The sequence below is a fragment of the Leucopleurus acutus genome (assembly GCF_964270905.1).
Source record: "Leucopleurus acutus genome assembly, chromosome: 5".
Taxonomy (NCBI): Eukaryota; Metazoa; Chordata; class Mammalia; order Artiodactyla; family Delphinidae; genus Leucopleurus; species Leucopleurus acutus.
This window is the reverse complement of record NC_139147.1, coordinates 124166383-124194136: the sequence shown is the minus strand read 5'-3', so window position 1 is coordinate 124194136 and position 27754 is coordinate 124166383. Positions and strand designations below refer to the sequence as shown.

The 27754-nt window shown below is 46.4% G+C and overlaps 1 protein-coding gene across 1 annotated transcript; it reads right to left on the bottom strand.

Moving 5' to 3' along the window:
* Positions 1-464: 464 nt before the first annotated feature.
* RBP2 (retinol binding protein 2) lies at positions 465-27754 on the bottom strand. The gene is made up of 5 exons (XM_082839418.1): positions 27634-27754; positions 22095-22217; positions 7286-7464; positions 2387-2488; positions 465-834 (listed from the first exon to the last, which is right to left on the bottom strand). Exons 2-5 carry the CDS (start codon positions 22165-22167, stop codon positions 784-786), a joined length of 405 nt encoding a protein of 134 aa, XP_082695544.1. The 5' UTR covers positions 22168-22217; positions 27634-27754; the 3' UTR covers positions 465-783.

Genomic DNA, 27754 nt, shown 5'->3' with positions numbered 1-27754 from the left:
GAACTAAGGCTACCTGGCAGAGCTTGGTGACCCCTCTGCAGGGGTGAAAGTCTGCCCAGGGCTGAAGGGCAAAGGACTGGCCTGGACCAAAAGCAGATGATACTGCAGACCTGCAGAGGCCTTTAGAGGTTAGAGCCACTCAGGCCGCTTAAGGGGAAGTACAAACTGGAAAGCATATGCTTCCTAAAATAGGACCTTGGAGAAATAAATGTGCTACCCATAGGAAAGAATCTCCAATAGGCAATGTCCACGAATTAGTAGGGGATACGTTGTGCTGGCCAGAGAGTGCTTCCAGGTAAAACAACCCCTACACCCAAACTAACGACGAAGAAACGAAGCTAAACTAAACTGAAAACTAAACAACAAAAGCTGCACAGAAGACCACCATGCAGGCAATGACCTCTTCTGCTTGCGGATAAAAGTGACAGTTCTAGAAATAAAGGGGAATAGATGGAAGGGTTTCAAAGTATGGGAGTGATTTTTGTTTTCTCGTTTAATGCCAGTTTTCAAGGAAGGCTGACTATGTCTGTCACTGTTACATACTCGTTCTGTTTAAAACCCATCCAGGTGCCTCCATGGGCTCTATCGGGAGTAGGGGGTTCCTGCGGCTGCTCCGCAAAGCCAGCAGAGAGCTCTTCACGGGGAGCATGGAGCGCGTGCTTTTGAGGGTCATTTGAGGCTGTGGTGAGCAAAGGCGAGACTTGGGAGGGGTCATCTGGAGACATGGGGCTCCTCGAGAGGCTCTGGGGAAGCTGGGGACAAGGGGTCCACTTCTCACGGCCATCACTTCTTCTTGAACACTTGACGGCACACCTGGTCGTCGCACGTCAGCTCCTGCAACATCAGAAGCAGGTGAGTGACTAACAAGCCAGGCCTTCCTTCCGCCCACCCCCAGCCCTCTGGGTGTCTGTGAGTTGGGGTGGGGGAGGAGCCGGAATAAAGAGGACACTCAGTCATTCTGCGCAAAGAGCCTCTCAGAGACCCAATCAGCTGGCGTGCCCTGCAGGTAGCAGTAATTTGATTTTGACACTTGAATTGAGCTTGAACAACTATAAAAGTGAAAAATGCAAAGAAATTATCCTCTTGAGCAGGATTTCTCCTACTCTCGTGATTAAAGCAACATCGCTTAATTTATAAAAGGCAGCAAAGCCACAAAGAAGGGCAGGATCTAGTGGGGAACGTTTGGAAGGCAAGGGCCTGGTGAGCTGTCCCTGCACCCTGTGGATTTTCTGGCCTCTGGTGATGAGAACGTTGGTTGGTGGCAGCACAGGAAATGACAGGGCATGGGCTGCGGAAGGGCTCCCCCAGGCCTGCCTGGGCAGACAAGATGCTGCCTTTCATCTGGACAGAGGGAGCCCCCAGGCCTTATCTGTGCCTCGTGACCCTTTGAGGGAGGAGAGGAAAAACACGAGTGTGGGAACGACCACAAAAATCATTGCAGTTGATGATGAATCCCCTGGCTTAGCCACAGGGACAGCTGGGGTTTGTACTACAATTAAAAAAATCCACCTTCCAAACCGGAGCAGGTAGGGAAAACTGTCGATGGAAAACAGTGACTGCTTCCCATTTATCACCAGTTGACATTGTCTCTGAAATAAAGAACTCAGGTGAGGCAAGGCTGGCTCTGAAGGGCACCCTGTGACATGAATACTGACACTAGAGCCAGGTACCTGCTTGACTCCACAGGTGAATGAATAAAGAGCCATCCATTAAATGAGCCATTCATTGAACAAACGAGTGGCTGAATGCATGAAGGAGGGAAAGATCTTTCACTATTGAATGTTGGACAAATCACTTGCCTTAAAGACTGAAGAGTGAAAAATTAAGCTATGTAGACGGATATAATTTATACAAGGAAATCAGAAATAATTTATTCCAACTGCTCTGTTCCGGTGTCAAATTAAACTAAAATATTTTGGGATCAGGTGGACATAGCTTAGGATGTGAGGTCAGTGCCTGCGGTCGGTCTACAGGCAGTTCCCAGTGCAACCCGCTCCCATGCATCCCGAGCCCACCGCAACCCCTCTCCTTCCTAGGCTCACATCACTGAGGAGGCCCGGTCTCACCCTCCTCCAGGGCATCTTAACTCTGTGCCTCGCATTTCTCCCCGGCTGACCTTTGACGGGTTCCCTGTATTTCTCCTTGGATCTCGGCTTCCTAACTCAGCATCTTGAACTTTCCTTTTAATTTCAGCCGTTCACAGAAACAGCCATATAGATTTCCTCCTGGAGTCCCCTGAGCCAGATGGGAATGGCTCACGCATTTGACCACACGCATTTGGCTGGAGCTTAGGGGAGGAGGGCGAGGCCATTTTTTCTCGTCAAAGCGCCTGGCTGGGTGAACCGGCGGTTGGCATAAGCAGAGTGGAGGGGAGCTGGGGACTTACCAGGTGCAGCTTGTCCCCCTCGACCCACTGCTTCCAGCCTCGGTTCTTCTTTTCCCCCTTCTGCACGCACACGAGGGTATCACCTTCCCAGGTGATCAGAGTCTGTAATGAGAGGTTTCCAGGCAAATCAAATGTATGGTCTTGATGGGGACTGAACACATGTAAACCTGCAGTTGCATTTCCTGCAGCCACTCCTGGGCTTCTGCTCCGTCCCCAGAGCAGAGCTCTCGGCCACAGCCACGCCAGCATCCCACCAGCCTCATTTCCGCATACGCCCTTCATTCTAGCCAGACCGACTTATCTTGGCCGGTTCTGTTCTCTTTGAAAGACTTCTACTCTTCCATTTTACCATATGGTAAAGACAGCATTCCAAATCGGTGGGGGAAAAGATGATGAATTGAACTATGTCACAATGTAAAATTTCTGGAAGGGAAAGATACCTCAAAGTCAATAGGTGAATAACAACCTGGGAAAAATAATTGTAACACATATCAGACAAAGACCCGATTTCCTTACATACAAAGGACACCTGTACATCAATAAGGAAAAGATCATTAACCTAATAGGAATTTCAACACAGGACACCAAACCAACAGCTTACAAGGATAAACAAAACAAAACAAAACACCCTAGCAGATGGCTTTTAAACGTAAGAAAATATATTCAACCTCACTTATAACAAGAGAAATGCAAGTTAAGTCTGTTTGTTTTTCAGATACAATTCATCCTGTGGTCAAAGATCAAAGAGTCTAATAACACGCTGGGTTGGAGGGGGTACAGAGAAGCATGGACCCTCACACAGGGCTGGTGCATATATAAACCGGTATGAATCTTTTTGCAGGGCAATTTTACATTACCTTTCAAAATATAACATTGTGTATACTCTGACCTAGAAATTTTACTTCTGAGAATTTTCCCTACAGGAAACACATTGAGAGGACTGCCCACCGTAGGGCAATAATAAAGGCAGGGAAGCTACCTAGTTAGCAGGGGGCTGCACATATGGCTCCAAAGCCAGAACCGGGAGATGGACCTTCTCCTGGTCCTGGGTTTCCTCCAGGCAGCAATGCTGATCAATTAGCACAGGGAAGGCAGCAGAGATGCAGAGCTTGTGCTGGACAACCAGGCTGAGTTGACCAACAGGTTGGAGAAGCCACAAGAGGCTGAACCACAAGAGGCTCCAACCCCTCTTACTAAATTTACATATTTACAAATTTCACACCCTGCCCCAGTTCCTCTTCCTCCTGTCTTAGTACCTGCCAAGGGACGATGTGTACTATCCCTAAGTGGTCCTTCAAGGCCACCCACCTCTGTGCCCACATTAGGCTTGCATGTGAGGTTGACGGTATCATTCCCATCCGGGCAGTGGTGGTGTCTTGGTGCTGCCCTTTCTCGGGGATGATCCTGATGTGAGTTGGTTTTCTTCCAAGTGTGTGCAAACCATATTACACCTCTATGAACAATATTATGCTAAGGACCAGGCATTTATTTTCCTCCCTATCTTGCAAACCCAGTTGGTGATAAACGAACCTGTGTTTTTGGTTTTTTTTAATTCACTCCAGGTCTGTTTTTTGGTAGATATCTGTTTTCTACAGATTGTTAAGTCTACCTGTTTCTAAAGCAATATTTGACCTTGACCATATTATATATTTTAGGTACAATTTTATTCCTCCTTATTTTACTCTTCAGCCCATCACAGCGTTGTTTGTTACAGCAAAGGCCTGGAAACCTCATAAATTGCATCAGTGGCGACTGGTTAAATACGGTGTGGTTCCTCCCCGCTCCGTAGCCCTTGAAAGGAGAAGGCAGTTCTGCACTTACAGAGAAGAGCAGTCTCCATAGTGTATAGTTTAAGTTAAAAAAGCAAGGAGGAGGGCCATGTGCATAAAAGAAAGGAGCAGTGGGGATGCATGCATATGTTTGTACACGTTCTCTCCAAGGAGGCAAAAAAAAACCCTTAATAGTAATTGTCCCTTGGGGAGGGAACTAAGGAGCTGGGGGCCAGGATAGGAAGGAAGTTTCACTTTTTAGTGTTTAATTTTTTTTAAAGCATGCATATGTATTAATATTCCCCAAATTAATTTAAAAGTAAAATTCTACATGTTTTCTAAAGAAAACATGTCTCCTCCTCCTTTAGGACCATCTTAAGCCTCACAGTTTCGAATGTCTTAGAGAAGCTTAATTCATAGGTTGTTCTCTTTCCTCTTTTGGAAGCGAGATGTTGTCTGGAATATTCCAGAGATCCCTCCCACGTAGACGAGAAAGGACTCACATCTATTTGGGCAAGGTCTGTGTCTTCCAGTCCCCCAGCCCATATGGTCTTACATATCAAGGACACCTAATGCATGTTGATTGAATGAATATCTGTCTCCCCTCTTTCAGAGGGGCCCGTGAGGGTGACCAAGGAGTTAAGAAGTGGAGTCCTGGAGAACAAGGGTAGAGGAGCACTACACGCACACGCAAGTGCACACGTGCACACAGACGCAAGATTTTTGTGCACTGGGGTGTGCCACCAAGGGTGGGCAACAGAAATTAATCAGAGAGATAGACTCACCCACTCCCTGCCGTGCCTCTCCAGCTAAAGGGTTGCAGTCAAGTCACAGGAAGAAGGTAGTGCCAAGGGCACCTGCTCTCTGTTGTGATTCTCATGGGAACAGCCCTTTGCTGGAGGCTGGGCAAATTCTGTCTGAGTACTTCTCAGTCTCGTGTGTGTGTGTGTGTGTGTGTGTGTGTGTGTGTGTGTGTGTGTGTTTATTAGCCCTGGCTTTTTGCTGCAGGCAAAGCAGACACCAGAAGTGAGAAAGGGGATTATCTCTCTCTGCAGGGCTAAGAGCCGATCCTGGAGAGAGGATGGAACTCAGAGAGGACAGAGCATGGAAGGGAGAGGCAGAAGCCTAGGTGTTAACAGATGGAACCCTTTAAGGGTCAGGAAGGGCCAAAAGGACATGACTTATTTCAGTAAGAGTGAGTTCTCCACCATCAAAGGTGATAAAAAATGAGTCAGAGAGGACAGGCCTGCTTTTCAATAGCCCACGCCCCAAACTGAGAAGCAAGGGGAAAATGGATCATTTGGAACTGATTAGGTTAGAACAGCAGAGGATTGCAAAAATTCTGAGACAAATTTTCCTATCATTTCTGGTGTCTGATGAATTGGCTTCGCAGCCACACAGCTCAGAAAAGCTTGCCGATCCAGCAACTGCTCGGGGCGGGATTCTACAAGGGGCCGTTCCGGAGCTCGGGAGCTTAGCGTCTCCTGCCAAGACTGGTTTGATGGAAGCATTTCCAAAGGGCTTTCCATTTCCCACTTTTCTTTTCAAGGAGCCCAAACGTCATTCAACCCTGACTCATTGGCTGAGATGATCAATGTGGCAGGACAACTTGATTGAGAAATAAAATGTGTCCTGCTCTTTTGGCTTTAGAATCATCCCCAAAGAATGATGACAGCTTTTCCTCCCCACCCCGGGAGAGCAGCCAGAGCTTTGGGGGAGGAGTTGAGACTTCGACTTGGAAGGAACTCCTGGAAGCACCAGAGAAGGGTGGGGCTCTGGGGGGAGTGGGGCTCATGGGGAAAGGGGAAGGGCAGGGTGGAGGGCCCTGCTTCGTTGCGGTGCTCTGAGAGGGTGGCCCTCTGCAGGCTTGAGAGCACGGATACCTGGGCACAGGAATCTCAGCCCGGCCCTCCTCAGCTTGGGAGCCAGGGCAGAGGTCTTGGCGGCTGCGTTGGCACAGAGGGAGTGGGTGCCACAAGGGCTCAAGCTGCCCACTCCTGTATAAACCACATGGGCTTGCACTGGACCGTGCAGTCCCCGGCGTTCTTGTATAGATGCTAAGATTTGGGTGCGGGAATCCTTAAATGCGGCTGAGATTGGATTTTCCCCCATTTCTGTTGTTGGGACTGCCCAGGTGTAATTGGATTTGGAAAACCAAAGATGTTCACACTGAGCGTGAATGTGGACAGTGCAACAATCAGTCACTGGGCTGTGATACCACCAGGTGATGCAGGAGGAGAGGGGACCTGCCGATGGCCCCGCCTTTCCCAGCACTGCCCTACTTCTCCCCGCTGCTACCAACCTCTGACTTACTCACAAAGAGCCCCTTGGATGACGGCCTGCCTACTCTGCAGACTCCAGTTCTCGGGCTTGGAGATAACTCCCCACTCTGCACTCAGAGTTCTCTGCTCATTTTAGGGGCCTCCCTACATCCAAAAGCGGCTAGAAGTGTGCCTTCTGATGCATGGAGGATTTCCTCGATTATGTCCTGAGAGTTAAGGTGAGGCTGAGACTGAAGCCATAAGCTTGCCAGAGATTTATCTGGGTTTCTAGGATTGGAGAAAGCCTGACTTCACCTAGTCTACTGATTTTTTGGTGTGATTTGCATTGCATTTTTCTAAAAAAAAAAATTAAATCAGTTGGAATCATCTAAAATTGAGATATTTCATATAAGAACCTATGAATGTTCAACAGCTCCTGAAAAGAAAAAAAATTCTAGCAACATGAGGCCTCAGTCCTCCATGGCAGTGATTGTCTGCTGCTGAGGAGCTGCTCCCAGGATGAAGCTATGCTATCCTGCCGGCACCGTCACGTCCTTCCCTATGAGCCCACCTGGCCCCTTTGCTTTGCCTGCCAGGCCCATGTTAGCATATGAGTTGGCCTCCTACCCTGGCTCCTGGAGAGGTCAGCATCCTTTAATCCCTCCTTGGCTTATAAGCTACACGCAGAAGCCAGCCTGCTTCTTCCCACTAAGCTTTCAATACTTGCTTATTGCCAGCATCATTAAGTCCATTCTGGTCCCCCTCTCCTGACGCCTCCCAGGTCGCTTCTGTCATTTTTTCATTGTGCAGCTAAACAGCCAGCCCCTGCGCCAAGACCGTGCGGAGGAAAACTCCACTCTGGTCAGTACCTTAACATTCCGGTTGTCCAGGCCCTTCGTGTACTCGTCAAACTCCACCCCGACTGTGAAATCCAAGTTGTAGTTTCGGAACGTGCTGTTGGTTTTCGTCTTGAAGTTATCGCCGTCTTGCTCAATGATCTTCGTCTGAGCCAGATGGATGGCGATCTTGCGGGTGGCAAAATCAATATCTGTGGGCAAAGGGAGTGGTGGAGGTTATGATGTGCTCAGCCAGACGCGTTCATTTCTTTAACAAGGCCAAACAGGACCAGAGATGCAGATCTCAGGCCGGCCACATTCTTTGCTCAAGTGGGAAACGAGAGCTGTCTTGCACACGGCCAGTTTGGGCATCTCAGTCAACGGTCGGGAAACCCAGGGTCCCTGGGCATCTCCTCGGGAGCCCTGGTGGGAGGGGAGGTAGCACCCCTGAGCTGCAACTCCCCAGTGTGCGTGTGTGCACACCCATGCGCACATACACATATATACACGCACATGCCTACGTATACACACGCACATGCCCCTGCCCTCACAGCAGCTCCCTTCTATCTATTTGACATATTGGTTTCCTCCTAAGAGTTTGCTGCACAGAAGACTTCATGGTTTAAATGGAAAAAGACTGTTTAAAAATAACCAGTCTAGATCCTGGGTAAAGGTGGATCTTTTGTTCACGCCCACTGAAGGGAAGAATACCGACGAACTTCCATTTTTACAGCAGATCTGGGGGAGGTTCTGCCTCAGTCATGGCCCCAGCGCAGCTTAGGCATATTTCAGACACTTAATAAACACTTGCTCAGACATTTCTTTTGTTGTTTTTAAGGAAAAGATGAATCATTGTTTGTATTTTTATTATGAAAGATTTCAAACAAACCAAAGTAGAGGGGAGAGTACGAGGAACCCGGTACACCCATCATGCAGATTCAACAATTGTCAAGGTTTTGCTTCTTCTACTCCATTTACATGTGTTTTTCTGCCTTGATATTTTAAAGAAAATCTTATTCATTTCTGAGAGACCATTTGTAAGTAAAAGGGAACATGCCCTTCAATAGAGTGTTTCATTTCCTAAGCTAAGTGCTGAGCCCACCTCCTGTTAACCTCTGATTGTGCATAAAATGTCACCCAAGCCAAAATGTCACTGTCCTATAGAAATGATGTAGAAACAGGATAATACTGGAACTGCTACATTTCTACCCTTGCTACAAACATCATTAAGTCTCTAGCCAAATTGTATTTGACCTTTGACCTCCTTTATGCCTGTGAATTCTCCAGATATCTTCGGATGCCAATATAAATCTTTAATTTTTTTTTTTTTAAGAAAGTTTACCTGGAAGATTTCAAAAAACACTGAGATTGATTCGCTCATAACCCAAGGTAATAACGACTTCAAAAGTAAGAACAGTTCAGATTCACTGAGGGCTGTTTCTCTGAGAATTCCAGCCTCATCTCTATGGTAGTAGGTGATTAAACTTCACACTGTGTGCTATCTGGTGGGGGATAAATACTAGTGTGCGCATGAGTGAGACCAGCAGTTACCAACAGTTGGTGGAGCTGCTTTCAATTCAGAGAATGAACATCTCCGATGGTCGCATCCCCACCCCTTCTGCTGTCCTTCCCTGGTAGCCAAGCATCACTTCCCTCACCCTCTTTCCCCATTTCCCTTCTGACACGTTTCTTCCTGAATCCCTCTTTGGTCATTATCACCTTCCTTCTCCTAAAGGACCAAGGAGAAGAGGCCCAAGCTGGATGCTTGGACCACAGCAGAATCCAGGAAGGACCTTGGCTGGTCTTTTGGACTCTAAATTGTATAAAGTCAGGGAATAATTTCAAGTAATAACAGGCAACCCGGAAGGTAAAAGGATTATATACCCGTATCCTAAGTTGAAAAGAGAAATGGGCTCAAGTTGGCCTGACCTGGTGTATGCACGCCAGTGCTTTGTTCAACTCTTGTTCACTACTATCGGTTGAGAACTTGCCCGGTCTAAGAATTCACCAATGGCTCCCCATCAGAATCACCTGGGAAGATGTAGAAACTACAGATCTCTGGGCCTCATCTCAGACCCTGAATCTCTGGGTGGTTTTAAACCTTGGATTTCCTCTCAGGGGGCTGTTTGGAGAAAGTCTTCAATGGTTTAAGAGATTTGAAAGCTACTGTTTAAGCACCTACTCCTCTTGAGGTAGGACAACTCAAGGCTGGGCCCAAGCACAGCCTCTTCATGCATAGGTATTAGGGAGAAGGCAAAGCCACCTCCCTGTTTTGCAATTAACGAGGCCAGGACACATGGAGGAATGGCATCCAAAACGGAAACTGTAGCATCTGAGCAAGAAACTCTGCCCATGAAAACCGTGGAGCCTGTGCAATAAAAACACACAGGTGGCTGATGACTGGATGAAAGGCAAAGGAGCCCACTGGCAGCCTCCCCATTCTTGCCTTCAGAGAGGACTTCTCAGCCCCACACATGCACAGAGGGGGGTCTCAAGTCGCCCTCTAGTAACCCTGGCCGTATTGTAGTATCATTATAATATCATTAGCATTGCCGTTTTGACCCCATCCCCACCCCTGTGGGTTTCGCTTAGGTGTTCAGGGGAAGGTTTCAGAATGGTGCCTGGTGGAAGTCCAAATGAGGAACTGCCAATGACACAATCATAGGGGAGGAAAAGGGGAGTCACCCTCATCTAAGTCCCAGAAGATTAACCCCATGTTACGACCTCAGCTGCCCCTACTGCGTGCCCCTCACTCCCAAGGACGCCCCACTTTTCTCCTTCGAGTGTGTAACTTGCTTCTGCCCTAAGTAAACTGCTCGTGTGCTCTCCCACACGTACTGTGCTTCTAATAAACTCTGTGCCCACTTTACAATCTTGGTCTGTTTGTTGAATTCTTTCCTCAAAGAAGACAAGGACTGAGGTCCTTTTGCTCGCCAAAATCCCTCATGGTATATAGGTGATGACACGGAGGCCCAGAGAGGTTAAGTGACTTGTCTAAGATTACACAGGTGGAAAGCAATCACAAGGGTTTGGTTATTGGAAGGATGTGTGGAAGATCAAGCTGGGAGGTGAAAACAGAGGTTCTCAGTTTAGGTAACCAAGGTAGAAGCAGAGAGGTAAAGAATTTTATGGGGGAACTTAGGAGCTAAGTTTTAGGTAAGGTGACTCTGGGGGCCATGCTGTGTGGACCTTTGGTAGTATTTGGGGTGATAGTTAAGACATGCCTTTTAACCAACCAGGAATGCTGTCCCATAGTGGAACCTCCCTTGGGAAGATTCACTCACTTCATTCTCCCAAGAAACCCACGAGATAAGTACTATATTATTCTCCATTTTACCAGGGAAAAGCCTGGCTCAGAGAGGCTGTGTCATTTGCCCTCGACTATATAGTGAGGAAGCAGTAGAGGTGGTAATTGAACCCAGGATGGCCTGGCTCCAGGGCCAGCACCGTGCTCCACAAGCTCTGGGCTGACCCGTCCCATCATGTCAGACCACCCCAGTTTATGCACTTCCAGTGGCTGCCCAAGATACCAGTAACTTCTGACTCTACGTTTCCCCTGGAGCCACAGGGGCTTCTGGATGCAGCTGGATGAGCCCTCTCTGTTTGGGGCAGCTTATGTTCTCCAGGGCTCATGTACACTGCCCCCACTAGACAGCAATTGTTTTCTAGGCTTAGGGCTCTACCAGAATTCAAGCTGGAGCAACCACGTTCCCACGCTGGACATTTTCTGATAGCTTCAGCTTTGTGGCATATGAAATTGTACCGGGGGCTTCCCTGGTGGCGCAGTGGTTGAGAGTCCGCCTGCCGATGCAGGGGACGTGGGTTCGTGCCCCGGTCCGGGAAGATCCCACATGCCGCGGAGCGGCTGGGCCCGTGAGCCATGGCCGCTGAGCCTGCGCGTCCAGAGCCTGTGCTCCGCAGCGGCAGAGGCCACAACAGTGAGAGGCCCGCATACGGCAAAAAAAAAAAAAAAAGATTGTATCGGGGCAGGTCAAAGCCACACAGCCTGCAGGCCCCAGGGCATGGGGGTAGATAAATGCTCTCTCTGCTGCTGTGAACCCTCCTAGGCATCTAGGCCAGCATTCATAGAGCCCAGGGTGCCCCACTGTACTTGCCATGGACTCAGCCTATAAAAGACTGGTGGTCAAAACTTTCTTTTAAAGGGGAGCTCATGATCAGCTAAGTTTGAGAAATGAGCCATTAAAACCAAGACAGGCTGACCGCTTTCTTTACTGAAGAATTTCACAGAGATTTTAATCTGGGGGAAATGCTTTGTAACTCCAAGAGCAGGACAGAAGATGCAGCCTTTCCCAGTCTTAGGTGGCTGTAGAGCCCTCCGTGGTGGCATCTCCAGCTGGCCAGGGTTCCACAGAACATAAGACAGGCAAGTTTGACAAACCCCTTTCTGAGGCATTTATCTCTGTCATCTGGTCCCTGAAATTATGGTAATACCCCTTGTTTAATTTTTCTCCCTTTAAGGCAACTGCTGGCCTGTTTGGAGAGGAGAAGGCTAGACAGGACCAAGTGGTCAACTATATCTGACTTCACAATGAATCCTTCCTTAAAGCTGCTAAAAGCCGCAAAAGAATGTTCTCTGCATTCTAGTCGGTATAAACACGTGCTTGCGCTAGGCAGAGGCTAACGTGTTACACTCCAATTCGTGTTCCTCTCCTTCTGCCCCAGAAACACAGCCTAAAGAGCCAGGTGACATCTAACTTCAGCTCCATCGCTGGACACTAGGGTCCAGATCTGGAAGCAGCAGAGAGCCAGTAGCTATAAGTAGAGTTATTACTAATTGCATCAGGCTGTTTTGAGGATGAAATTTGATGGTGTTTGTGAAGAGATCTGCCCAGTGGCTGGTGGCTTGTGGTAATGGCCCCATAAGCGGTAGCTGCTGACACCATCATAATCAACCCCCGATCTCATAAGCCGGCTTCCTCGGCGCCCCCTGCATTTTTCCAGATGCTCCCTGCACACCTGGTCCCTGAATCCCTGCCCCTCTCCTCCCAGCCCCAGCCTTGTCTGCTCTAGCGTGGTCTGTTCTTTCTTACCTCCTTCCTCACCTGCTTTCCAGGCCCAGGGTTTAACCCGCAGGAGGTACTACCTGGCATTTTCCTCTCTTTCATGGGGTTTATTATTTTTTTCTCCAAGTCTCAGCTCTGTGAGTTCAAGGATGATGTTGTCTCTTTGCTCCCGTGTCCCCATAGAACCAGGCCCAGGGCTGCACACACAGTAGGAGCTCAAGAGATACTTATGGTTTGGTTAACGTGGGCACCGTGGTCTAGGACGGTGGTTCTCAAAGTGAGGCCCCTGGCTGGCAGCAGCCACAGCACGTGGGACCCTCTTAGAAATGTAAATTCTGGGATCCACCCTAGACCTAGGGGGGTTGGGCCCCTCTTGTTGTTACAAGCCTTCCAAGCGGTTCTGTGCATGCCAAAGTTTAGAACTTCTGGCATAAAAGAGTGAGGGTCAGATCCAGGCATAAATCCTGTCTCTGATCTCCCAGCTTTGTGACCTCAGAGAAGTCACTTTCCCTTTCTGAGCCTGTTTCTCACTGTAAAATGGGGAAAAGAAAGCTTATCTCATAGGGTTATTTATGTAAGGATTCAGTTAAAATAATGGCAAAAATGCTTTACACAGTGCCGAGGAGCTGGGGGGTATTTGATGCACATTGGCCTCCACTCCTTGGCCTTTTGCCCTCTGGTCAAACAGTGGTCAGATCGGCATTCAGTCCAGAGTGAAATATTCAGGTCATGTTTATGCATCTCCACAGCCATCTGCCACTCCATGCAGCCCAAGTGTCCTGGACTCTGAAGAAACAGAATGGTAGCTGATCTACCCCCTCCCTCGTCACATAGCCCTGGCCTGTCACATGGGCGTTTAATCCAGCCTGGCCAAACCTTTTTTGGCATGGACTGGTTTCCTCATTCCATAGGTTGACCAAAGTGTAGAAACGACTTTAGTTCCTGCTCTAGCCCTCTGTGTTGAGTGAGGAGAAGGTTAGGCTGTGCTAAACCATGCTGGAGACACAGTTAGGAGTTGAGGAAAGAAAACCACAGGTCATGAGTTAACCAGATGAAACGGAGGGGAGGGCACCAGGCAAAACTGCAGTTGACCCTTGAAAGACACGGGTTTGAACTGCACGGGTCCACTTACATGTGGATTGTTTTCAATAGTAATTACAGAACTACACCATCTGCGGTTGGTTAAATCCATGGGTGCAGAACCACGGATACGGAGGAACCACATATATACGGAGGGCCAACCATAAGTTACACGCAGAGTTTTGACGGCACGGAGAGCAGGGCTCTCCCCTAACACACCGCTGCTGCCTCCGCCCCCACTGTTGTTCAAGGGTCAACTGTACTAAGGAAGAATTGGGAATTACAGAGAAATTTAGAAGTCTAAATTTAAGTGGTCTTCAGAGAGCAAGTCTATTTTCACTCCACAGATGTGGAAATCAAAGCCCAGAGAATTGAAGTGGCTGGTTCAGAGTTGCCCAGCTAGGGCAGCACTCCTGGCAATTTGCCTACAAACACATTCTGTTTATCGTCCACCACTAAAACACATTGTGTTTAAGTCTCCCCAGATGGAAATTACTGCTTGTCCCTGGTTGCCCAGAGAGGTAGATCGCAGCTAAAAATGTCTACTGCCAAGAGAAGAGGTTTGTCCTGGAAACACCACCCCCAGTCAGTCTTTCGGACCAGAGCCGGGGAATCTTACTAGGGGCTCTATGCAAATTGAATCAAACATTGCTTCTTCTCTGGGTTGAAAAATGGCTTGGCCTCTTGGCCACCCTTCACCGTGGGCGCAGGCTAGTTAATCATGTCACCTCTGCTCCACCCCAGGGAAGGAAACCAAACATTCTGTTGGTGGATTTGTGATATTTCTAATCAAAAGGAAACGTTTAACTGCAGCTGTAGAATACACAGGCATACACACACAGACTACAAAAACACCTACTCTTTGTACTTTGCAGGGGAAATTATTCTCCTGGTATGGTGTTTGAACACCAGGGTTATCAAATATGTTTCATCTGCTTTTCTGGATTAAAGGTATCTCCGAGCCTGATTTATAGCCAGGTGAAATGAATTTCTATCTCAGAGGAAAACGTACAAAGGCAAGCTATTTCTGAATAATATATACGGCTTATAGCTGCTGCAGAAGAAAAAACGAAAACACTGAAGTGACTTTATTAAAGCATACTTTTCATAACTGCATTTTGAACAATGCAGGCCATAAAGTTGAAATATGAGTATGCTACTCAACATTAAAATGCTTTGTAATATGCTTGTGGAAAAAGCTAAAGTTGTAGCCTAAAAGGGTAGACGCGATTTGTCAATTAAAGAGCAGAAATACACCCATTTTCATCCTGTGAAACCTGGAACCCATTCGAAGTGCGGCTTCCACGGGCTTCGAACCTGAACTCCTTGATTCACAAATCCTCAGCACTCGGGCATTGTGAGAAGCAGAGTGGAAGAGCAATCTTCTCCGTCTTTCCATGTCATTTCCTCCTCCAGATAATCCACGGAGAGAGGAACTGTCCTTGCCCCTTCCTGCCTCCTTCTCTCTTACCCTCAGGGACACCTCCAAATGCATTCAAACCCTTCCCTAGCCAGCAGAGGCAGGCTGGAGACCCTGGGGTGCCTCCCTGCTCCCCTTGTACTTTTCACCTCCCCCCCCTCCACATAATCTAGTCTGCACCATTGGGATGGGGGTTGAGGAAGAGAAGCTGCCACCACACGCCAGGGGAGACCCATAGGAAGGGACCAAACTTATCTTCACCTGGGCTTTTCCCACCTACAGCACTGTCCCTGTTTGAAAGTCCAACTAGAGGCCACACCAGCAAAGTCTTTGGCCAGTGTCTAACTTTATTGACTTGTGAGCACTGGCAGGAATCCAAATGCCGTGAAATTAACTCCTCGTTGGCTCATCAGACATTCATTCATTCATTCATGTTTCATTTTTACCCAGGGACTCTGAGTGACCCTCTTGCAATGTATCTGAGGGTCCTGCCTGCCTGCTTCGGAGGCCCCCATCCTGATGAACTTTGCTCAGCACGAAGCTCCCCCTCCCCTAACCCCACGCTTAGCACCTGCACCTGGAACCGAGCTATGGCCAGTGCTTGGGGGCTCCTCTCTGAGCGACACCAGTTTCCAGCCACAAGTGATCCCAGGGAAGTTCCTTCACTTCCCTGACCTTCAGGTTCCTCACTCCTTAAAATGGCAAGCATTCCTTTGGCTCTATCCCTAGCTCTACCCTAAGCTCTAGATCTTATATCAACATGCCAATTTTAATACTCCACTTGGATGGGTAATGGGCATCTGTAATCAAAAGATGTAAATCAGAATTCTTAACGCATTCCCGCCTGTCTGGCACCCCTGTCCAAACTCACTCCCCGCCATGTCTTCCCCGTGTCAGCTGATAGGGTCACAGCCTTCCCAGCTATTCAGGCCTAAGCCTGGGGGCCGTCTTCATTTCTTCCATTTCCTCTCGCTTCATTTTTATCTGCAAGCCCTGTCAGCTTTATCATCAAAATATACACTGAATCTGTCCTCTCTTCTCCAGCCCTGGGCACCGCCCTAAACCAACCATCATCATTTCTTGCCTGAACAACACAGAAGCTTCCTTAATGGGCCTCCGTGTTTCTAGTTTTGCCCTCCTGTGATTCATTCTTCACGCTGTAGTCATAGCGAACCTTAAAGAATATGAATAAGATGGATTAAGTCTGCCCATCATAAGGCCTGACCTACCCCTGGGCTCACCACACGCCCAACACACCAGCCTTTGCTGTGCCCTGTGCCCGGAACAACACTTCGCAGCATTCAAGCCTCGGCTCCAATGTCACCTCCTCAGACAACCTTCCCTGACCACCCATCACTCTCCACCCAAGAATTCCTTTTTATTTTCTTTAAAGCACTTACCACTACCCAAAGAGTCTTAAACTATTACCCTGTCTCTCTCCCACTAGCGTGCCCGCTCCGCAAGGGCAGGGAACGTGTTGCCTCGTTTACCACCGCTTCACCAATGCCTAGAGCTCTTCCTGGCATGTCATAGGGGCTCAAGGCATTTGTTGAAACTGAATTAATTAAATGACACAATGTAGAGAAAGCTCATGCTAGCACGATCTTATCATGGCCTGAGAATGTTTTGTGCATGCGCTCACCTCTGATGTTACACTTTGGCCCCTTGCAGTCAGGACAGGCTTTTGAACATCGTGGGTAATCAGGAAAGATTTCCCAGCAAAGACCACTCAGGTGGCAGCTGCTTGACTTCAGCCTCTAAGGTTACCGCTTTCCTGGTAGAATTTTCCAGAGACCCACTAGGACTTTTTGCAGTAGCCACTGCTCTTTATTTTTTTTCTTTTTATTATTTGACCTACATGCTATTTATGATTGTATTGATTAATTTTAAATTCTTTTCTTTTTTTTTTAAACCCCACATTTGTTTATTTATTTATTTATTGGTTGTGTTGGGTCTTCGTTTCTGTGCGAGGGCTTTCTCTAGTTGTGGCAAGCGGGGGCCACTCTTCATCGCGGTGTGCGGGCCTCTCACTATCGTGGCCTCTCTTGTTGCGGAGCACAGGCTCCAGACGTGCAGGCTCAGTAGTTGTGGCTCACAGGCCTAGTTGCTCCACGGCATGTGGGATCCTCTCAGACCAGGGCTCGAACCCGTGTCCCCTGCATTAGCAGGCAGATTCTCAACCACTGCGCCACCAGGGAAGCCCCGCCACTGCTCTTTTAAATCTGTACATGTTGATTTCAATGAAAAGATGCTCTTCATAGAAGATGAACCCCACCTTCTTTTGTGAATTAAGAGAACTGGATTTTTCCTAATGGTTACAAATTATTGAACAAAGATTTCCTAAAATATGTCTAAGTTTAATGTTAACTAAGTATTTTATTTATTTATTTATTATTTACTTTTGACTGTGCTGGGTTTTCATTGCTGTGCGTGGGCTTTCTCTAGTTGAGGCGAGCAGGGGCTACTCTTTGTTGCGGTGCACGGGCTTCTCATTGCGGTGGCTTCTCCTGTTGCAGAGCACGGACTCTAGGCGCGCGGGCTTCAGTAGTTGTGGCACACGGGCTCAGTAGTTGTGGTGCACGGGCTTAGTTGCCCCTCGGCATGTGGGATCTTCCCGGACCAGGGCTCAAACCCGTGTCCCCTGCATTGGCAGGCGGATTCTTAACCACTGGACCACCAGGGAAGTCCTGAGTACTTTTGGAACAGATGCCTTCCATTATACATTCCTGTCTTCCTGATTAAAGTTACATGATGGGGTTTTATTTCTTAGGCTCACCCCCTGCTTCTTCTCCACTTAGTTACCAAATCTAGTCAGTTTCCTGCTATGGACAACCCCTTGGACACCCTCCTTGGCACTGCTCTTGCATCTTCCCAGGACGACTGCAACCACTTCCTCCTTCAGTTCTCTGACTGTCTCTGCTGATCTATTCACGCCCTGGCTGTCAGTGTGCTCATGGCCCTTCTCTCCTCTGTACACAGTTCTTCTCAGGACCCTCTCCTTACCTGATGTCCTTGGGTGATGGTCACACATGGTGTCACACCTCTTCAAGATCCAGCCCTGGTACCTTTCTGACTCTTCTTACCCCTGTGGCCGCCCTTGCACTTCACTCCCTGGTATATGGCTTCTGCTTCCTTTGGCCACCCACATCCTCATCAGCCTGACCTTGGCACATGCTCGCAGGTCCAGACCTGACTCTATCCTTGTGTAGAGCACTCCTCTCCTTCCTTCAAAACCCCACCCAGAAGTACTCAGGAGACCGTCAATGATCCATCTATTGTAGCTCCCTCCACCCTCACTGCCACACACACTGTTTTAAGAAATTATGTACATTTCAGGTGTACAGCATCATAATTCAACATCTGTATAGACTGCAGAGTGATCACCACCACAAGTCTAGTTACCATCCATCACCATTCAGCGCACACACTTCTGGTCACCATTGTTCTATTGTCACCATAGCCCTTTCAGGCCCAAGGGACAGAATCACCCACTGTCCCATCTGTGGCAGACTATACTTTCTTTAATGGCTGCAATACCACCACCTCTCATCCTTCAGGCTGTTCTTACAATAGGATTTTGACATTTTGAGAGGCGGGGTCTATGTACCTTCCCCTTGAATGTGGGTGGGCTCATGACTGCTTCAACCAATAGAATATGGCGGAAGTGATGCTGTGTGACTTCTGAGTCTGGGTTATAAAAGGTCATCCAGCTGCTGCCTCCTGTCTCTTTAGACACAACCAGAGTGCTGTGAGGAAACGCAGGCCACATGGGTCACCACGTGTAGATGAGGTCTCAGCGGCTGGCCAGCACCAACTGTCAGACACAGGAGCCAGAAGCCTTTGAGATGGCTCTGGCCCCAGCCACTGTCCTACCGCAATGGAATGAGAGCCTCCTAGCAAGAACCCCCTATGTGAACCTGGTCAGTTCCCATAACTATGAGAGACAATGATAAAATCACTGTATAATAAAATCAAGCCGCCACGTTTTGGGGGTGATTTATCACACTATAATAGAGAACAGGAATGCAATTTGCACACAGCTATAGCTTGACTCTCTGCACCAGTTTGAGCTCCTTGAGAACAGAGGCTGGGCCCGGGCCTGCTGCAAATGGCACCGTCCCTGGCTTCCACGGGCGTCGTCTAAAGCTTTGGAAAAGAAGCTGAACGATTCCCCAGGTACATGCAGTGCTGGTCTCACTCCGTGGCAGAGTGAATAGACTCTCCCCAAGTGTTCTTTCACAGCACGGGGACCTCACTTTGAGAGGTCTGCCCTTTAGATCGAAGACCAATCCTCCACTCCCTGACTCCCTGATCCAAGCTGAAGGAGAACCTCAGGGCATGACAACTTCCTCAGGGTAGAGGAGTTCACCAGCTGCTCTCCTCACTGTCAAGAAAGAGTCTAGGGCCTCAGGAAACACGAGATCTAAGAAGGCAGGAGAGGAGGTACAATCGACCCTTGTCACCCATTCTCTGAACAGCGAATGACTTTGAAAATTTGGGGCAAACCCAAAGGTTGCCCTGATGTGTCATTGCTGAGGCTGGCAGCCAGGTCATGTGGGGAGGCGGGGGGTGGAGTGAGTCACCAACTGGGAACAAAGACAGTTTGTCCCCAGACCCACCTCTCCACAGGAGTATCTCCTTCCTAGGGAACCAGCCGCCAGGCCCACAGAGAAAGCCGACTCCCTGGTGCTAGGGATTAACATCTAAGAAAGAGACAGCTCTTTGGCAGGGAATGGAGTTCTACTTAGTGATATTTCCATATCTGAGGATTTGGGAGGATCTCCACATATGTTTTTCCCAAATGCGAAGGGCTTCGCGCTCAAAAGGGCAAGAAGACAAGCTTCACTGACTTGTCAGTGTTGGGAAAGCAACCCGTCTTGTGGGGTGGATGTGGAGGAACTTGTACAGATCTGCTGGGTTGCATTTTGGTTTTTTTTTTTTGGCCACATCACATGGCATAGTTCCCACGTACCCTGTATTGGAAGCATGGAGTCTTAACCACTGGGCCACCAGGGAAGTTCCTGCTGGGTTGCTTTCAGCAGATTCAATTGTGGGAGGCAGCCCCACCCGGCTGCTTCTGGCTGAGCCCTTGAGACCTGTCTCCAGTGCCTGTCTGCCCCACTTGTGTCCCAGTGCCTGTCTGCCCCACTTGTGTCCCCATGCGCAGGTGAGAGGGGTCAGGTGTCCCATCTCCACGGTGGGAAGGTGACTCTGGCTGAGTCATTTCTGCACAGAGCCTCATGGATTCAAGCTGGGGCAAGCTCCTGGGATACTGTAGGCCATCAGCAGCTGGGTAAACCGAGGCACCAAGCACATCCACGTTCTGGGTTTAGCTACTACCACCCCCTATGGTGTTAATCTCCATCAGGAAAGTGGGAGCCCACCCCTCTCCACTGCTGAGACTCGTACAAAGGGGTCAACCCGTTTGCTCATTAGAGTGAAATCAATGTAGTTAAGTTGTTGAATTGGAAGTCATGACTGTAGCTCTGAGATAAGAGGTGTCCGATACCAAGGAGAACTGGAAAGGCCACTCCCTCCAAAACCTCCGGGACAGAGACATCCAAACATCACATTCACGATCCACGCACCCCTCCTGCACAAGGAGGGTGTAAGTGGGTGTGAAAGAGTCCAGAGGAAGGCTGCTTTTAGGAAGAGGATTTTTTTGCACAGAGCTGACAAGGTGCCCTGCATCCCGGCATCCCCCAGAAGGAATAGGGGATGGTGACAGGAGTGCTTGCCTCTCACCTTAAGACTAGAAAGAGGGGCTCCAGGGGCCCACCCTGTACAGCCGAAAACTAAACTGAGACTCCATTTTGTACCTAAAGCCACCATAAGACTTTATATAATTTAAGAATAAGCAACAAAGGACACAAAATTGCTTTCTTATTATATTCCCTGAGTTGGGCTTGTTCAGCTCACTGCTGAAAGCTTGAAACCACCAAAAAGCTCTTGTTAAAGTACTTTCAATCATTCAAAACAACCACCAACATCATCTGGAGAAACAAGGCTGGTGTTATTTCTCTATCTGGTGGATGAGGAGACTGGTGCAGAAAGGTTAAAATATTGGTCAAGGTCAGAGGGAAAGCCTCAGCTGGCCCACTGGTTTTGTTTCCTCCTCTGTATGATCTTGTTCAGAATTCTAGTTCTGAGCTCATTTCCAACCCATTTTCTCACGTATGGAAGCAGGATTCCATTTCTGGTCTCACTCAGGGTGCTAAAAGCAGGGGCGACAGGGTTAGGGTTCTGATACGGGGATTTTTGTCTCCTCCCCCCTCTCCCAAGTATATTGGTAACATTCTGTAGCCAGGAGGGGAAAAAAAGCTATCCAGTGCTGTAAACATGTCTAAAGTACATGAAGAAATTTCCAACCTCTGTAAATTGCAAAACATGTCACATGAGCTCTCCTTGTTTGTTGACACGGTGGAAGTGTCATTAAGCTAGAAGTGAATTGCACAGAAAAACCCACAATTCCCATTCTTGATGAGACTTCCCATCATCACATCCAAATTATTGGGCCTCAGATCTCACCCGCAGCCATTTTTTCTCATGCTTCACGTAGAGAAGTTCCAACTGGGAACTCCCTATGCGGAGAGATCTAAAGCTAGAAAAGGTGATCAGGAGGTCATTGCAGAAATAAGGACAGGCAGCCAATGCTCCTTGCCGGGGCCTGGCCTATAATATCTGCCCCCAAAAGTGAGCTCCCCTCTGTGGGTCCACTTGCTCTGGTTTTGTGTGTTTTCTGCCAGCCCCACAAGAGATCCCACAGGAGAGTCAACTCGGGACACATGGTGATGGAGCCCCTGGCTTGGAGCCTAGTTCAGAAGTCAGGTGAGCAGTGAGTTGTTTGATGTATATGATGAAAGCCTTTCCTAGCCTGATTTTCTCTAGGCTGAGAGATTTGTTATCTACTCTTTTTTGTGCTTCTCCACTACAGGACTAATGAAAGAGCAATGCAGGGGTCATTTGTGCGTCATATCAGATCCAACTTGTTATCTAAGAGATGGCAATCACAAGGCAGGGGAGCTACTGCATTTTCCTCTCAAATCTGGCTTTCCTCACATATGCGTGTGTGTGCCTCCCCCATTCAGTGAATCTTTTCTGTACGCCAAGGACATTCTAGACATAACCTCATTTATTATTGCTCCCAACTTGCCGATGAGGAATCTGAGCCTTAGAGAATGAGTGTGACTTGCCTGATATTACACAGCTGGTAAAGAGTGAGGAGTGAGGCTTGCACACAGGTCTGGGGAGCTCCACAGTGCCCTCCCTCTCCCTTTCCCACCTCCTCCCCCTTTCCCACCTCTGGCAACCCCCTTACCCAGAGCCTTCATTAAGCCTTCAAAGTTGTCATTACTCTCCAACTCCCAGGTTCCATTCTGGTCCCTTGTCATGGTGGTGGCCTTTGGTTACCGTGGGTGTGTGCTGGACGGCAAGGAGCAGGCTGCAGGGTGAAAGTGTTAGAATGAGCTACTTTTATAATCCAGTGGACCAGGTTTATGGCTTTGAAGATAACATGCTCAAAGGTCAAAAGCACAGCCCAAAGGAACTTTCCTTTCCTTTGCAAAATTCAGCAGGACCATGAGCAACCCATGCTCAAAACCTGACGTGGCCGGGCGTGGGTGTCCTTGTGACCTCCAACGTACACAAGGCCTGGAATAGCTCATTTTTGGCTGGCTGGGCTCCCACAGAGACCCTCGCCCCATGCAGAATACTCTGTGCAGCAAACACCCAGTACCCACCCAACATGCACAACAGGCCATCAGATCCCAGGCTTCAAACCTGGAGTCTCTCAGCTGTGTAGCCAGAACTTCTGGCCTGGCTGGTAAAGTCACGAAGATGGGAACTCACGTCTGTGGGCCTCTACTCTACTTTGCGCTGGGCAGGAGACACCCTTCATCTTGTTTTCTTACAAGAGCCCTGAGCTATGTTTAACCATCTCCATTTTACAGATGAGAAAGGCTCAAGGAGGTTAAATCACATGCCTAATAACTACTGGTCAGTGGCCGAACTGGGATTCAAACTCAGGCCTGTCTGACTCCAAAGTTCTTTCTAAGGAAAAGAGCTTTGTTAAGACAGTGTGCTAAGTTCAGCTTGCAAAGGGCAGCTTGGGTTGGGGTTTGACTTGAGAACCTGATTCTCACTTGCTTCCCAGCAAGGTACCCTGAGAGCATCTATGCAGTGGGGTTACTCAAGAAAAGCATTTTCTCAGAGCATGAATCTACTAAAAGCAAGCAGGATCCAGAGGGAGGCCAGATGGAGGGCAGCAGGGTAGTGGGACTCTGCTTTAGACCCCAGGAAAAAGCTGACGATCACCTGACTAAGGTGAATCGCATGGCTGGCATTTGGTCAAGGACTCTTGGTTCAGGACTGTTCTTCATACTGGCTATCCCAGTGGGTCAGAAAATGGGTTGGCTTACTGCTCTGACACATGGTTCTGAGAATTGGGGCTTGAGGAGGGACTCCTACACTCTGAAGAATGGAGGTGTGAGCTGAGATGGATAAACCATGAGTCCCCAGTTTTAATCTTGACACTTTGAAGCTCTAATGTATGTATCCTTGTGCTATGAAATCTAAGCAAACGGTTCTGCTGTGTGTGGTTTGAGAGGTATAAAACGACACATTTATTTTTCAGTAAATATACTGGAGTCAGAAAGACACACAGTAAAAATTGGCCCAGCTGTTTTCAAAAGACCAATGTAGGATGAAGTGAAGAGGGGAGTAAAGGACAACTTCATTACAAATGGAATGAGTGAAGGCATCAAAAGTGGACAGATAGGGAGCCTTGGGCTTCATCCTTTGAGGTCCAGCCAGAATCTGCTGTAGGCTGAGCACTCAGCCTCCTGGGAGCTAGGTATTCCCCTCCAGGCTCAGATTCCGATTCCTACCTGAGTTCCCTGTAGGCCTCCGTTGCAAGAAAGTAACAATAAGCTGGCCACGTAGGGGAGGAGACCAGGGACAAGAATGTGTTTGCAAGTTGCAAAAAGCCAGGGACTTAGGTTTTAATGGGCATGGGGGTGGGGTTGGGGGTCATTTACCCTGTGTAAGGCAGGAAGTTGAAACTGAGATGCTTGCATAAAGCCAAAATACTTGATGGATTAGTCCCTCAGTGAGAGTGTGAAATAATCAAAATCTACCTAGAGACAACAAGAAAGTTTATTTGGCCTGGGTTCTACATGAGTTAAAAAAAAAAGGTACTTCGCTGTTCTGACTCTGGTTTGGGGTTTGAATTTATGCTGCCTGGTAGTCAATATATTAAAATAAATGCAGTCTTGAGCTTACAATACTTATAGGCTGCTGGAAAGAAGTAAATGTAAAAGCTGTCTGGAGGGACACACCTTCAACCCAGACCAACCAGAATTCTCTGTGATAAAGCCATGCCAAATGGGAGCATATAATCCAAAATTGCAAAACACACATGAAAATAATCCACCAAAAAGTGAGCACCAGCAGAAACATATAGTCCAATTAGACTTCCAAGAGCTTCAGATAATAAAAATTGTCAGATATAAAGTATAAAATAAGTATGTTAAAATTAAAGAAATTTAAAAGCACTTAAAAACATAAAAAAGGATAAAATGATTTTTTTAAAAGATAGATTAAAAATAACCAGAGAGTAGTAGAAATTTAAAAATATAGTCATTAAAAGTAAAAAGGTAATAGAGGAGTTAAACAGCTGATTAAACACAGCTGAGGAGAGAATTAGTAAATTGGAAGAGAAAGCTAAGGAAATTACCCAGGATATATATACCACAGAACACACTGGTGGAAATTTAGAACCTCAAGATACAAATAAAATTCTAAAATCTTACAGAGAAAACAAAAACAACCATATATATTACCTATAGAGAAACAATACAATAGTTAAAATGGTATCAGATGTCTCAACAGCTCTGATGGAAGACAGTGATGGAACAATATCTTAGAGGCATAAGAGGAAATACTTTTGAATAAGAGTTATTAACTCAGCCAACTTCATTAAAATATGAGGGTTTTAAAAACTAAAATAGTTTCACATATTATAGCCCCAAACTGGAAATAACCAAAACATCCATCAACAAGTTAATAAAAAAATAAATTGTGGTGTATTCACACAATGGAATACTGCCCAACAGTAAAAGGAACAATCTCCTGATATATATAACATGGATGAATCTCAGACATTATGCTGAGGGGCAGAAACTTGACAGGAAAAATCACATACTGCATGTTTCCATTTATATGAAAGTCTAGAAAAAACCAAATCTCATCTGTAATGATAATAAAATAGGCCATGGCTTGATGGGTATGGGAAGAGAAGGTGAAATAGGACAGGGCACAAGGAATATTTCTTGTGGAGGTAAGATGAAAATGTGCTACAGTTGAGATGGTTGTTGTAAGAAAATTGCCAAAACCCAAACTCTACAATTGATATCTCTTCCTTTTTATTGTATGTAAATTTTACTTAATAAAAATGAATAAAATTGTTCTTATTCATGTATTCATTCATGATTGTTTATGTAAAAATATTTAGTTTCAACCAAAGTTAAAATCCCTCATTATGCTCACATGAGAAATTAGCTGACTGACATGAAGTAAACACGTGCTAAGGAGGCTATAATTGTTGACTGACTAGATGTTTATAAGAAATAGAGGTTAAATGATGAACAACACAATAAATGAAATTAAAAATTTTCCAGAAGGAATCAATAGCAGAATAAAAGAGGCAGAAGAACAGATAAGTGACCTGGAAGATAAAGTAATGGAAATAACTACCACAAAGCAGAATAAAGAACAAAGAATGCAAAGAATTGAGGACAGTCTCAGAGACCTCTGGGACAACATTAAATGTACCAACATTCGAATTATAGGGGCTCCAGAAGAAGAAGAGAAAAAGAAAGGGACTGAGAAATACTTAAGGAGATTATAGTTGAAAACTTCCTTAACATGGGAAAGGAAATAGTCAATCAAGTCCAGGAAGCACAGAGAGTCCCATACAGGATAAATCCAAGGAGAAACACACCAAGACACATATTAATCAAACTATCGAAATTTAAATACAAAGAAAAAATATTAAAAGCAGCAAGGGAAAAACAACAAATAATATATAAGGGAATTCCCAAAAGATTTACAGCTGATCTTTCAGCAGAAACTCTGCAAGCCAGAAGGGAGTGGCAGGACATATTTAAAGTGATGAAAGGGAAAAACCTACAACCAAGATTACTCTACACAGGAAGGATCTCATTCAGATTCAATGGAGAAATTAAAACCTTTACAGACAAGCAAAAGCTAAGAGAATTCAGCACCACCAGCTTTACAACAAATACTAAAGGAACTTCTCTAAGCAGGAAACACAAGAGAAGGAAAAGACCTACAATAACAAACCCCAAACAATTAAGTAAATGGGAATAGGAACATACATATCAATAATTACCTTAAATGTAAATGGACAAAATGCTCCCACCAAAAGACACAGACTGGCTGAATGGATACAAAAACAAGACCTGTATATATGCTGTCTACAAGAGACCCACTTCAGACTTAGGGACACATACAGACTGAAAGTGAGGGGATGGAAGAAGATATTCCATGCAAATGGAAATCAAAAGAAAGCTGGAGTGGCAATTCACATATCAGACAAAATAGACTTTAAAATAAAAACTATTACAAGAGACAAAGAAGGACACTATATAATGATCAAGGGATCGATCCAAGGAGAAGATATAACAATTGTAAATATTTATGCACCCAACATAGGAGCACCTCAATACATAAGGCAAATGCTAACAGCCATAATAGGGGAAATTGACAGTAACACAATCATAGTAGTGGATTTTAACACCCCACTTTCACCAATGGACAGATCATCCAAAATGAAAATAAATAAGGAAATAAAAGCTATAAATGATACATTAAACAAGATGAACTTAACTGATATTTATAGGACATTGCATCCAAAAATAACAAAATACACTTTCTTCTCAAGTGCTCATAGAACATTCTCCAGGATAGGTCATATCTTGGGTCACATATCAAGCCTTGGTAAATTTAAGAAAATTGAAATCATATCAAGTATCTTTTCCGACCACAACGCTATGAGACTAGATATCAATTACAGGAAAAAATCTGTAAAGAATACAAACACATGGAGGCTAAACAATACACTACTGAATAACCAAGAGATCACTGAGGAAATCAAAGAGGAAATCAAAAAACACCTAGAAACAAATGACGATGAACACACGACCACCCAAAACCTATGGGATGCAGCAAAAGCAGTTCTAAGCAGGAAGTGTATAGCAATACAATCCTACCTCAATAAATGAGAAAGATCTCAAATAAATAACCTAAACTTACACCTAAAGCAATTAGAGAAAGAAGAAGAAGAAGAACAACAAAAACCCCAAAGTTAGCAGAAGGAAAGAAATCATAAAGATCAGTTCAGAAATAAATGAAAAAGAAATGAAGAAAACAATAGCAAAGATCAATAAAACTAAAAGCTGGTTCTTTGAGGAGATGACCAAAATTGATAAACCATTAGCCAGACTTATCAAGAAAAAAAGGGAGAAGACTCAAATCAGTAGAATTAGAAATGAAAAAGGAGAAATAACAACTGACACTGCAGAAATACAAAGGATCATGAGAGATTACTACAAGCAACTCTATGCCAATAAATTGGACAACATGGAAGAAATGGACAAATTCTTAGAAAAGCACAATCTTCTGAGACTGAACCAGGAAGAAATAGAAAATATAAACAGACAAATCACAAGCACTGATGTTGACACTGTGATTAAAAATCTTCCAAAAAACAAAAGCCCAGGACCAGATGGCTTCACAGGAGAATTCTATTAAACATTTAGAGAAGAGCTAACACCTACCTTCTCAAACTCTTCCAAAATATAGCAGATGGAGGAATACTCCCAAACTCGTTCTATGAGGCCACCATCACCCTGATAGAAAAACCAGACAAAGATGTCACAAAGAAAGAAAACTACAGGC

What these genes read in the sequence shown, in the direction of transcription:
- RBP2 (XM_082839418.1), bottom strand. Translation starts at nt 22,167, where the DNA reads ATGACAAGGGACCAGAATGGAACCTGGGAGTTGGAGAGTAATGACAAC. An exon ending in TGGACAACCGGAATGTTAAG is followed by an intron (nt 2,489 to 7,285) that starts GTACTGACCAGA and finishes CTCTCATTACAG; the next exon opens with ACTCTGATCACCTGGGAAGG. An exon ending in AGGGGGACAAGCTGCACCTG is followed by an intron (nt 835 to 2,386) that starts GTAAGTCCCCAG and finishes CTGATGTTGCAG; the next exon opens with GAGCTGACGTGCGACGACCA.